The sequence below is a fragment of the Triticum urartu genome, chromosome 7A, assembly GCF_056163025.1.
Source record: "Triticum urartu cultivar PI428250 chromosome 7A, HENAU_Tu73, whole genome shotgun sequence".
NCBI classification, from domain to species: Eukaryota; Viridiplantae; Streptophyta; class Magnoliopsida; order Poales; family Poaceae; genus Triticum; species Triticum urartu.
Genome location: NC_141879.1, coordinates 240232997 through 240244120, shown reverse-complemented (window position 1 = coordinate 240244120; position 11124 = coordinate 240232997). Strand labels below are relative to the sequence as shown.

General features: G+C 43.9%; 1 protein-coding gene across 2 annotated transcripts; it reads left to right on the top strand.

The window, feature by feature from the left end:
• Positions 1 to 120: 120 nt before the first annotated feature.
• Positions 121 to 5780, top strand: XYLT (beta-1,2-xylosyltransferase). 2 transcript variants are annotated; one of them, XM_048692862.2, is made up of 4 exons: positions 121 to 923; positions 3189 to 3338; positions 4621 to 5367; positions 5462 to 5780. In XM_048692862.2, the coding sequence occupies exons 1-3, from the start codon at positions 264 to 266 to the stop codon at positions 5341 to 5343; spliced, it is 1533 nt and encodes a 510-aa protein (XP_048548819.2). In that variant the 5' UTR covers positions 121 to 263; the 3' UTR covers positions 5344 to 5367; positions 5462 to 5780. The 2 variants fall into 2 exon arrangements, with proteins under 2 accessions (XP_048548819.2, XP_087394166.1); XM_087538040.1 differs by having other exon boundaries at positions 4621 to 5780.
• Positions 5781 to 11124: the final 5344 nt, after the last annotated feature.

The window sequence follows — 11124 nt, the reverse complement described above, 5'->3', positions numbered from 1 at the left end:
GTCGCCGGTCAGCCCACCGCTATGGCGATGCGATGTCTCCGGCGACAGCTCACCTGCGACTGGTAAAGGCATAGACCCAAAAGGCAAAAGCAGAATGTGTCACCGGATCGAGGCCGTCCAGAGAATGACCAACCACGCGAGCAACCATCTGATGCTACCCACCACGCGTAACGGCTTCCTCTTCCCCCCCATCGTCTCCGAGTACACACGGGCCCCGGATCTACGGAACCCCGACGGCGCGGAGGACACTCCGGCGGCCGGCGATGATGGCCGGGCGCAATCACCACCAAAGCCACGGCCAGAGGCTCCGCCGCCTCGTCCCGTGCATCCTCGTCGTCGTGTTCGCCGTCCACGCCGTCTCCTTCGCGCTCTACCTCCTCCTCCAGTCCAACCATCCTCCCCCGAACCCCGCCAAGCCCGAAGCTCAGACCCATGAGAGAGTCCGAGAGCCGTCTTACCAGAAGCCGTGGCCGCGCCTCCCGTCCTTCCTCCCCTGGACCGCCGACCCATCGCTGCCGCCGCGCTCCTGCGAGGCCTACTTCGGGAACGGCTTCTCCCATCTCGTGGAAGTCCTCCCGGAGGGGCGTGGGGGCGGCGGGTGGTTCCGGTGCCACCACAGCGAGACGCTGGGCAGCTCGATCTGCGAGGGCGCGCGGGTGCGGCTCGACCCGGCGCTCATCGCGATGTCGCGCGGCGGCGAGCCGATCGACCAGGTGATGGGCCGCAAGGAGGAGGAGGAGCTGCCCAGGTACGAATCCGGCGCGCTGGTGGTGGAGGGGGCGGCGGCGGGGAGGAGGGGGCCCTTGGTCGAGCCGGGGTTCCTCGACGCCCACGTGCCCACCAACGGGATCGGGACGCACACCATGAGAGCGCTGCTCGACTCCGCGCGTGTCGTGCCGCCCGGTGAGCTCCACTGCTCCCAGGTATTCCTTGCCGTGATAACTGACTTTGTTTCAGCAACCTATAACTGATATAAGGTGTGTTTGGTGATTGATTGGAAGTGAATTATTGCACAATCTATCTTCCTATAGAAAGTAATCTCACAAAATTGAAGAGTACGTCATTAATTGAATCTGCTGGATTAGCTCTCTTTGCTACTAGTATTAATTTCCTTTATTTATCAGTTTCCTAAACAAAGGGTAAATTGTGAGGAATTAGAGGATAGCTGGATATTCCTATCTGCAAAAAAGGCTTTGCAATCTTACTCTGGCTCACATAATATCCACCCCTTTTCACTCCACTCGTGCTTATGGGGTGAGTGGTGGATGGTGGCTAAATTGTGCATAAAAGAAAAGGATCTAAGCCATAGTCCCTCCACAGTAACTGCCAGCAACTTTTCTAAAACAACCTCTGACAACAAATCTTATTTGGAATCCTAAATCTTAAATGCTGCAAATTCAGTAGGAGTATCAAATATCACGAGTGGTGAGTATTCTCTCCCCTGTATGATGCGAACTCATTTTTACATTAAATGTAAATCAGATCCCTTATATGGTAAGAATAATTAGTACTAGATATGAAATAAAAAAGGTAATCCCATAATTACTGCATACATGCCAGTAATAAGAAGAAACATACAAATAAAGGAAATTGCTATCTGTGCTAGATGCAGACTGTGTGTGAAATAGAACGAATAATTTGTGGGAAGCTCAAAAAGGACCTTACATGAATTAAAGATAATTCAAGAAACCACAAATTGGGTTAAAGCGACTATGTTGTGTGGTAGTTCAAATAGGTCACTCATATTGAATTGCGATATTTCGTGATGCGTGTAGTGCCCCTATTTGGTAACTGCATACAAACTAGTCTTCAGCAAATTTGGATTATTTGGCTTACACATGTGCATGGATGCCAAAGTTTACTTCCTCAAGCAAATTTTTTTGCGGGAAAGGAACTTTCATTAATCAAGCAAGATGATTACATTCAGAATTGACTATGCTAGCTATCTCATCAGGGAAGTTTCGAAGCCAACATGCAGTTCGCTGCTGCGAACGACCCATACAAGCGAGGGTGTGACTCGCTTCATTTGCATGTCGGCTGATCTTAGCTAGACTAATGTTCCTTTCTTGAGTCAGAATCCTTCTGATCTCTCTTATATGGTGCACGTACCGTGATCTATCAACGTCTCTTGATTGAATCATTTGCAACAACTCAGCGCAGTCCATCTCCACTACCAGAGGTGAGTTTGTCCAGTGGAGAGCAAGCCGGAGCCCTTCATCCATCGCTGCCGCCTCCGCTTCCAGGGCATCAACACAGTTAAACAACATGCGTATGGCAGCAAAGATGACCGTACCTTTATGATCACGCAGGATCATCCTGGCTCCAGCCGTGCCATCTGTGTCTCTCTGTACATGCCACATATTAGATAGGAATGAATGACGATATGAAAGTAGTGAATCATAGCAGGCTGTATATGGACTTACACTCAATTCACATTTAAACAAATAATGACACATTACAGTTGCAGCTAACAAATTTTCAGTTATTGCATTTTGTCTTTAAAATGCCATTTATTTTTGTCATGGTAAGTAAGAGGTTGAACCTTGGGGTTATACAAACATAACAAACATATAGTCTGGGAAGCTGCAATCAGCAGTTTCAAATTCCTATCTTCCATGGAGTTGTAAGCCTATGTGCCAAAAAGTAAATTGGAGGGAGTAATCCGAGATGTTATCACTGAGCAATCAAACTGTTACATGTGTTAGTATTTCTAAGCAGTGTGTGGAGTTTTACCTTTTCCTTTCTATTCTCAGGTTGAATGGGTACTTCGTAAGAGCCTAGTTCTACTATTAGCATATATAAATATCGTGGTTATTCTCTTCGCTATTTGGTTCAGTTTCAGTTTATTGCAATTTTCTTGGTGTAAAACTGGGTGCAGCACAATTTGTGCTTCAGTTATGCTAATATACCAGTGATGCATGTCGGCGCACTTTAATATCAAGGAATGGTTAAAAAAACTAGTGGTGCCAATTTCCATGGTATTAAACTGTACCAATGTAGTGTCTCTCTTTGTGTTATACTCTTCATGAAGAAGCACATGGACTTCTTGACAAGCAGATATTTAACTTATTTCATGATTGTGACTATTATATGGCAGTACTTATTCGATTGTATTATTTTGAATAAATTCTTGAATTCTTCCTAATTTCTCTAGTTGCTTAGTGACTGTGTTGTAACACTTGGTGCAGTGGATTGAAGAACCGACACTTCTGGTCACACGATTTGAGTATGCAAACCTTTTCCACACAATCACAGACTGGTACAGTGCATATGTTAGTTCCAGAGTCACGAATTTACCTGATCGTCCTAATGTTGTTTTCGTGGATGGGCATTGCAAGGTATGTACTGTACTTAGAAACATTCTATGCTTATGACTCTTGGTACATTACATGAGATATGTTGCATTCGTCATGATTAATTAGTATGTTTGGACAGTAGTTTGGGTGGTAAAATATCAACTTGAGAGTTATGTGCCTGATCTGTAGTTTGTTAGTGTGTTCATATTCTTCACATAGATATCTTTGCTCGTTTGGTATCTGGGACCGTATCTGCTGCCCCTGTTAGGAGATCATTGCAATCTAAAACTCTTCCAAATCCTTTCCCTTTCTCTTAGTATTTCTGTTCTACATCTCCTATAGATACAAATTTCCTGAGAACTCTGTCCTGACACCTGATCCAAAGTTATGCCATTCATACAGCTCTATGCTTCCATGTCTGCCTGAGCTTGCATTTTCAATTGCTCTATCATGTTATTCTCTTTGTTCAGAATTATTATATGCAGCTTAAAGTGCGGTTTATGGTAACTACTAAAATTAAGCACTGCATGCAGTAAAATTTGAAGAAAGAATGGAACACTTGGCAGAGTTTGAGTTTTTTGACTCTAATGAGTTAAGCTTACCAAAATCAGTCAACCAGGGCTAACCATTCTGTGGCATGTCTCATCAATCATCTCACCATGTCACCACCTGTTCATGGAATAGTTAGAACAGTGTCATACTTTTGATAGTCGATGTGGGTGTGTGCTGTTTGTAACTCCTTATCAGAACATTTGAAGATAGGGTGGGATGGTGAAGAATGATGGTAGTTCTGTTTATAAGATGTGCAGCAGTGTTGTCATTATATTTACAGTATCATTTCCTTCCTACCAAAACTAACTTATGTTTCCCATTCAACACAAGAACATGAGCAGCCATCTGCTCAATTATGCCATTGTATTTGTAGAACTGCACGCACCAGCCAGTGGGCTATGCATTTATACGTGAACACTCCCCCTCACGTGTGGCCCCCTCAGGCCTAAACGTGGACCGAAAGTGGCCCGCAATTTTTTATTTTTAAATTGCACCAGCCGGGTCTTGAACTCAAGACCGCTTGGCTCTGATATCATGTAGAACTGCACGCACCAGCCAGTTCACCCAAAAGCTCCAACTGATGGGGAAAGGTGGGCTATGCATTTATACGTCAACAGTATTGATATCGAGATATCAACTGCTTGCATACTTTGTGAGTTTCTAGTGTATTTATCTGCTAATTAAGGAGTGAAATCATTCTTGTCCAAAATGATTCAGTTGATTTCCCCATGTATATTCTTGTTTGTAACAGATATGACCTGATATCCCGCAGGCACCACTGGAGCAAACATGGGAATCACTTTTTTCGAATGTGACCTATGCCAAGAGCTTCTCTGGCCCTGTTTGTTTCCGGCATGCAGTTCTTTCACCATTGGGCTATGAGACTGCTCTATTTAAGGGGCTTAGTGAAAGCTTCAGCTGTGAAGGAGCCTCTGCTCAGTCCCTTAGAAATAAACCAGACCACCAGAAAACTGCACGGTTGTCTGAATTTGGGGAGATGATTATAGCTTCTTTTGATCTTCTGGAGGATGGGATCGTGCCGCCTAAAAAAACATCAAACGGACTCAAGATTCTCTTTGTTCGGAGAGAAGACTACTTGGCCCACCCACGTCACAGTGGAAAGGTTGAATCTAGGCTAAGCAATGAGCAGGAGGTATTCGATGCAGTTGAGAAGTGGGCAAAAGGTCAGAAGTGCAAAATAACTGTCGTGAATGGTCTTTTTGCGCACATGAGCATGAAGGAGCAACTCCAGGCTATCCTGGAAGCTTCAGTCATAATAGGGGCTCATGGGGCTGGTCTGACACACCTGGTTTCAGCCACGCCAGACACAAAAGTTCTTGAGATAATCAGCAGCTTCTATAGACGCCCACATTTTGGCTTGATCTCACGCTGGAAGTCGTTAGAATATCATGCCATAAATCTCCCTGGATCATATGCAAGTATCCCAGATGTTACCAGTGAGTTAGGGAATATACTGAAAGGTCTCGGATGCTGAAACAGAGTGATTCTTGGCGTTGAGGTATTCGCCGTGAAAACCGCCACGAGCATTGTTGAGTGGATAATTCTGTTTAGTTCATATACACTGGTCACACTAGCCACGCCCATGCTTGCAGTTACAGTTGGAGAGCGCACTCTACTGGTCATTCATTCAGTCACGCCCGTGGTCTAGGAGCCACACAGCCCCAGTTCTTCGCAGAGGAATTTTCGGCTGCCAGATGTAAACCGATTTTCCGCTGACAAGCTACTGATGACACGAAGAAACCCAATTGACACTGTCCATTCCGTTCTCGACGTGTTCGCCGCGGTCCTGGGGATGGATCGAACTGTAATTGTAATTTTATCGTTTGGGCTTGGAAAGTTTTTGTGTTGCAATGCGAGTGTCGAGTGCCGCCTCCCGCTGCCCAGTTCCTGATGAACATTTATTCTTGTGCACGGTGTATGATGTGCCCATTATTTCTGCCAACGGACGCGTTGGCAGCGGCGGTGTATCATTTTGGAAGGTGGGATCGACGGTGCCGGGTCAGTCATAACGCGCTCGCCCGTGTACTTGCGTACCTTGTTCCTTTTGTCTGCTGCTGCTGCTGTAGCCCGCACTGTTGATGATACTAGTAGCCATTGTCTTCCTGGACGGTATCATTGCTGCCTGCCCGGCGTAGGCGCTGCTTCGACGTGTTAAATCGAAGCATCTGTGCTCCGGCATTTATCGCCCTCACCTACTGGCGGAGCTAGCGGCGTCTTGAATTTTTCGGAGGGAAGGTTGGAAGAAGGGCCTGCGTTGCTGTGCGTTTGGGCTGTGGGCACCGTGGGCATGTGTCTCGTATGAGTGAGAAGGGGGCACATGCCGTGCCGTGTTGCCGGCCGAGATTAGCTCGAAACCCTGGCCGGAATCATGGCTCTGCTCCCACGTCTATTGGGCTTGGGTCTGGGAGGGGTCGCATTGGGTTTCTTCCTGTTTTCCGTCTGGACCCGGCGTCTTGAGGAAGAAGCCGTGTGGAACTATATGGCCAGCTATAAAATCAGTGATCCTGGTTTTTTTTTGAAACACAGTACAGAAGCAAGCGCTTATATACACGCGCATACACTCATCCATATGAACGCACACACGCATACCTTATCCCTACAAGCGACCTGTTTGAAATATATCATTCTCAGTATATTTATCTCTTGAGGAACATGCATGAACATGTGCACGGCGATGATTACTAGCGCATGTGGTGAGCAAACAGTGTATGGCTGGTCATACGGGTCCAGATACGCGAGTTTGCTTGCTGCTTGCCCACGCGATCCTATGTGCTCGCGTGAACGGGTGGTCGATCTCATCATGGACATCACAATATTTACCTACCTCGAAGACATACATATATAACCACTAGCCGCGCGATATCGTCGTCGGGTCGAACGACATGGCCATCAAGTGATCGACGGCCATTAACTCCTGCACTGGGTGAAACACGGCAGAAAGCTCACATCACAACAGGCTTATGTGGTACACCCGACCGTGAGATCGATCGATGGGGACAGTCAACTATGCCGGCCCTGCCAAGTCTATCTAGAAATGAAATACGGTTACATACGTACATGCATGAATTCAAATGGAAATGCAATCACTCGCTTGATTAAACGATCGACGAACCGATTCCGAAGTAATCAACGAGAGGGAGAGCAACAATGCGTGGGGTGTTGGCTGAGAAGTTCTTGAAAGATATAAAGACTCGACGAGAGGAATGTTTTGGATGCGTGGCTTTAATCGTTTGTGCAGGTCGTACTACAGTGTATAGTGTATAGTGCCCCTACTAATACTACTTTTCGGTGTCTCTGATGGATGGCCGTGGCCGGACTTGAATGCCGTCGATCCAGTCTGCCCCTTCCGTGCAACCACAACACTATGTGTGCATCACGCCACCAGCCCCTTGTTCTCTGGCTACTATTCCAATTAAATGGGCTCACTGTGCGCAGTTTATGATTATACCTTGAACCCGCTCTGTCTGCCCTCCGGCCGGATCCTCTGTTGATCGCGCCACCACGGCCCAGCTTATGTCCCGTGCCCACTCTACCAACAGTGAGTGTCAGTGCATATCCCTTTTAGCTTGCAACGTTTTCGGAGTACGTACTATGAGAATGGAATTACCATATTTATCTGTCCTACAAAATGTGCAGGTTAATCTTTCCTTTGCGGAGAAGAAAGACAAAATATGCAAATTACGGGGGCAACTCTAGGATTTTTGTAAGGGTGAGGCTAGATCTCACGAATACAGTATTATTAAGTCTTACTATTAACAATCTAGTTTTTGTAAACATATTACAATCACAAATGCTCACATACACAAGCATACATTCATCCCTATGAACGTAGATACACACATCCTACCCTATAAGCATCTTCAAGATACTGAGCCGACATAATATGTTGAGATTGATTAACTCATCACAGGCGTCTCCTCTTAGTCGAGGAGAACATGTCCTCCCACTGAACGAAAAACTTGAACCCCGATGGGCTGGTTCCACCAGAAGGAATCTAACCATCTGAGTTATGCTCAATTCGCAACTCTATTATTATTGGGTGATATATATATATATATATATATATATATATATATATATATATATATATATATATATATATATGACTCCTCTTCTGTACTCTTGAAAGTATGTACTTCCATCCTCAATATACCTCATATACGCATTAATTATACCTCTTTATTATTCTCAATATACACATAAATTTTTTCATGAAACTCATTTTGGGTATTTAATAATTACTAATGAAGTATATTAAAAATAATAAAAAGGTATAAAAGATTCATCTATGTGGTATATCATATGGGGTTTTTCAGAAAGAAAAAGTTGCATGCATGACGCCGATGACTACAAATTAAGTTACAAGGACTGAGTGGTATACCACGTATGCAGTCTGCGGCGGCGTATTAGGATCTATGCCGATTGATTATTACTCCAGTTTTTGTACTACCGGAACAGTAGCACCGCCCCGACTGGCTAATGAATTGGAACAGTGGGCGGTTGGTCAAGACCACCATTCTCTACTGTACAAGCGAACAGCTCGGTCGCCCAGCTGCTTAATCTGAACATGCCGACCCTCATCGACGCCGGCCTCCTCCTGTGCCGAAATGGACACCGCATGTACACGCATAGTCCCCGCCTTGAATGCGGCTTACTAGCTAGCTAGCTAGCTGCTGAAAGCTACTCTGTTTGATGAACAATTCCTAGCTTCATTGTGTTTCTTTCTTCAGGTATGTATGTGTCCATGATCGAGTGAATGCACATCGCGTCGCGCCGCATGTGCATGCATATATGACACTGAAAGCCAAGTTATGATCATGTCGAGGGAGAGAGAGAGAGAGGGAGAGACATGTAAAACCAAAGGCTGCACTGGAGAGCATTTGTATCCTGCGTGGCTGCATATGTGAGGCATGCATCCATCCATGTGTGTAGTATTTGGTTCGAGTTTGGTTTGGCCGGGGCACCTCTGGAGAGAAGGCAACTAGTAGCAGTACGTACCACCGGTAATAATGCACTGGGAGTCATGCATGCGATCGACGGCCGGCATATTGCATGCATGCATGCATGCAGTAGTTTTCCTAAACGCGCAGCAGTGCAAAGGCTTACGTACGTGTGCTAGCTGCTATAGTTACGTGTTGCATCCATGTGCCTTGCCTAATACACGCAACTTCGAATCTCCCCAAAAGAATCGACGCACGAATACACTGTGATCGATGTGTGTGTGTTCCCTAGATTACAAAAGGCCGGCCGGCGGCTTTCATTGCCCTCCGGAAGCAACCATGAGTAATGGGTGATGCATTCGTCCTCCCTTGAGCAATATGGTAATGAACAGTGAGCACCGTGCATGCCGCAGAGTATTAATTGGTAAATTTCCCCTTCCATTGGCAAAAGGATCTTACATATAGTATTGGCAAAAGGAGCTTACTAGAAAGTGCTATTCTGATCTCGAGCTCACATGCACCCAGATGAACAGCAAAATAAAAAGATAATAAACTAATTCAAAGAATTCTGATTTTTTTGGTAAACATTGAAATTTTTTTGTATACTTAAATAACATTTGTGGAAGTCGTGGCAAATAAAAAAAAGTCACCAGTCCAAAATGTTTTTAAAACTAGTATTTTAGGAGTATCGATTTTGTTTTTTTGCCAAGACTTCTACGAATGTTATTTCATGATAAAAGTTTGCAACCATATAAAACATTTGTCAAAGTTTGCCAAAAAAATCAGAATTTTACAAAAAGTATTTACTATTTTTTTTGATTTTTCTGTTCATCCGAGAGCATATGAGCTCAGGAGCAGATACTCCATGCCCCTTACATAGAGTATAACAGAAAATATATAGGGGGTGTGGCAGCGGCAAGGTGTAACCGGCTGAAAGTTCATCTCTCATGTATCCCTATTTGGTTTTGGTGATTAATGGCAAACCAATTGAAAGGACTGTCACTTTATTAAGTTTATTTCACGAAACTAGTTCTTATGTTTAGTGTGGATATCAGTTGACCGCATGTCCTACTTTTCAAGATGGCTTCTACCTCAAGCTTTTAGATTGTAAATTTAGGGCGCTGATATCCAGGTATTGTCAGATCTAGGGATGCCTGGGAAGAAAGGTTTGTTCGATACGAAGGATCATTCTAAAGAAAGATTTAGTTCGCTAGAACAAACCACCCAGCACGATCCCAATGGCCTGACAAGCTACTTGATGGGCCTCCCTGCTTTAATCATTATGTCAAACAAAAGTTCTAGTTAATTGGTTTTTGCAAAACAAATCACCATTAAAAAATTATACAGAAAAGGCAGAGAAATGTATATTTACATTTGCCATGCTCTACTTTCTAAAAGTTGCCATGCTATAGTTAAAAGCCCCGCTATGTTTTAAATTTAAAAAAAATCAAAGAAGTTGCAAGACAAAGAGAAATCCCACGGTCTATAGAATAAAAATGTCATGATCTAAAAAGTTAAATTGACATGTTACCTATAGTAAAATGCCATGGTCTAATTAATAAAATGCCATGGTCTAACTGAAAAATTGTCATGGTCTAAATAATGAAACTGACATGCTAGCTACAAAAAACTACCATGATATAAATAATTAAATTGCCATGGTACCTACAAATAGAACTACCATGGTATAATTAGTAAATTTGCCCATGGACTAATTAAAAAAATGACATGGTCTAAATAATGAAATTATCATGCTACCTACAAAAACTACCATTGTCTAATTAATAAAATTGCAATGGTATAAATAATATAATTGCCAAGCTACATATAATAAACTTTAACATGGCAAGTTTATAAAATTTCTCCTATAAAAAACATGGCAACTTTGGGATTTGTAACGGGCACATGGCAAAAATTATAAAATCACACATGGCAAGGTTAAAAAATTGTGTTCTCTAAAATACATGGTGACTTTTGGGATTTGTAATGGGCACATAGCAAAAATTAGGGATTTTTGTTCTTTCAAAGATGGATTTTTTTGGAATTTCTAGACCTTTTCTCCTGAAATTTTCAATGAATTCAAAACATTTTATCTTTAAAAAATATAGCAAGTTTAACCACATATATTCACAACTCGCTTCCAGTTCAAGTGGTCCGTCCGCCCGTCCTTCCTTCAGAAGGTCGTGAGTTTGAGCCACCCCTCATGCACCTCTGCCAAATTTCTTTCTATAAACTTGAACGAGTGGGTGAGACCGAGAGAGGGTGATAGGGGAGAATCAAGGAGGGTACGTTCACCCTGGCAGTTGGTTAGAGCG

Bases quoted from the DNA above. Each gene is read 5' to 3' on its own strand.
- XYLT (XM_048692862.2), top strand. From the start codon at position 264: ATGATGGCCGGGCGCAATCACCACCAAAGCCACGGCCAGAGGCTCCGC. The intron at 924-3,188 runs GTATTCCTTGCC...CACTTGGTGCAG, and splicing joins GTGAGCTCCACTGCTCCCAG to TGGATTGAAGAACCGACACT. The intron at 3,339-4,620 runs GTATGTACTGTA...GATATCCCGCAG, and splicing joins TCGTGGATGGGCATTGCAAG to GCACCACTGGAGCAAACATG.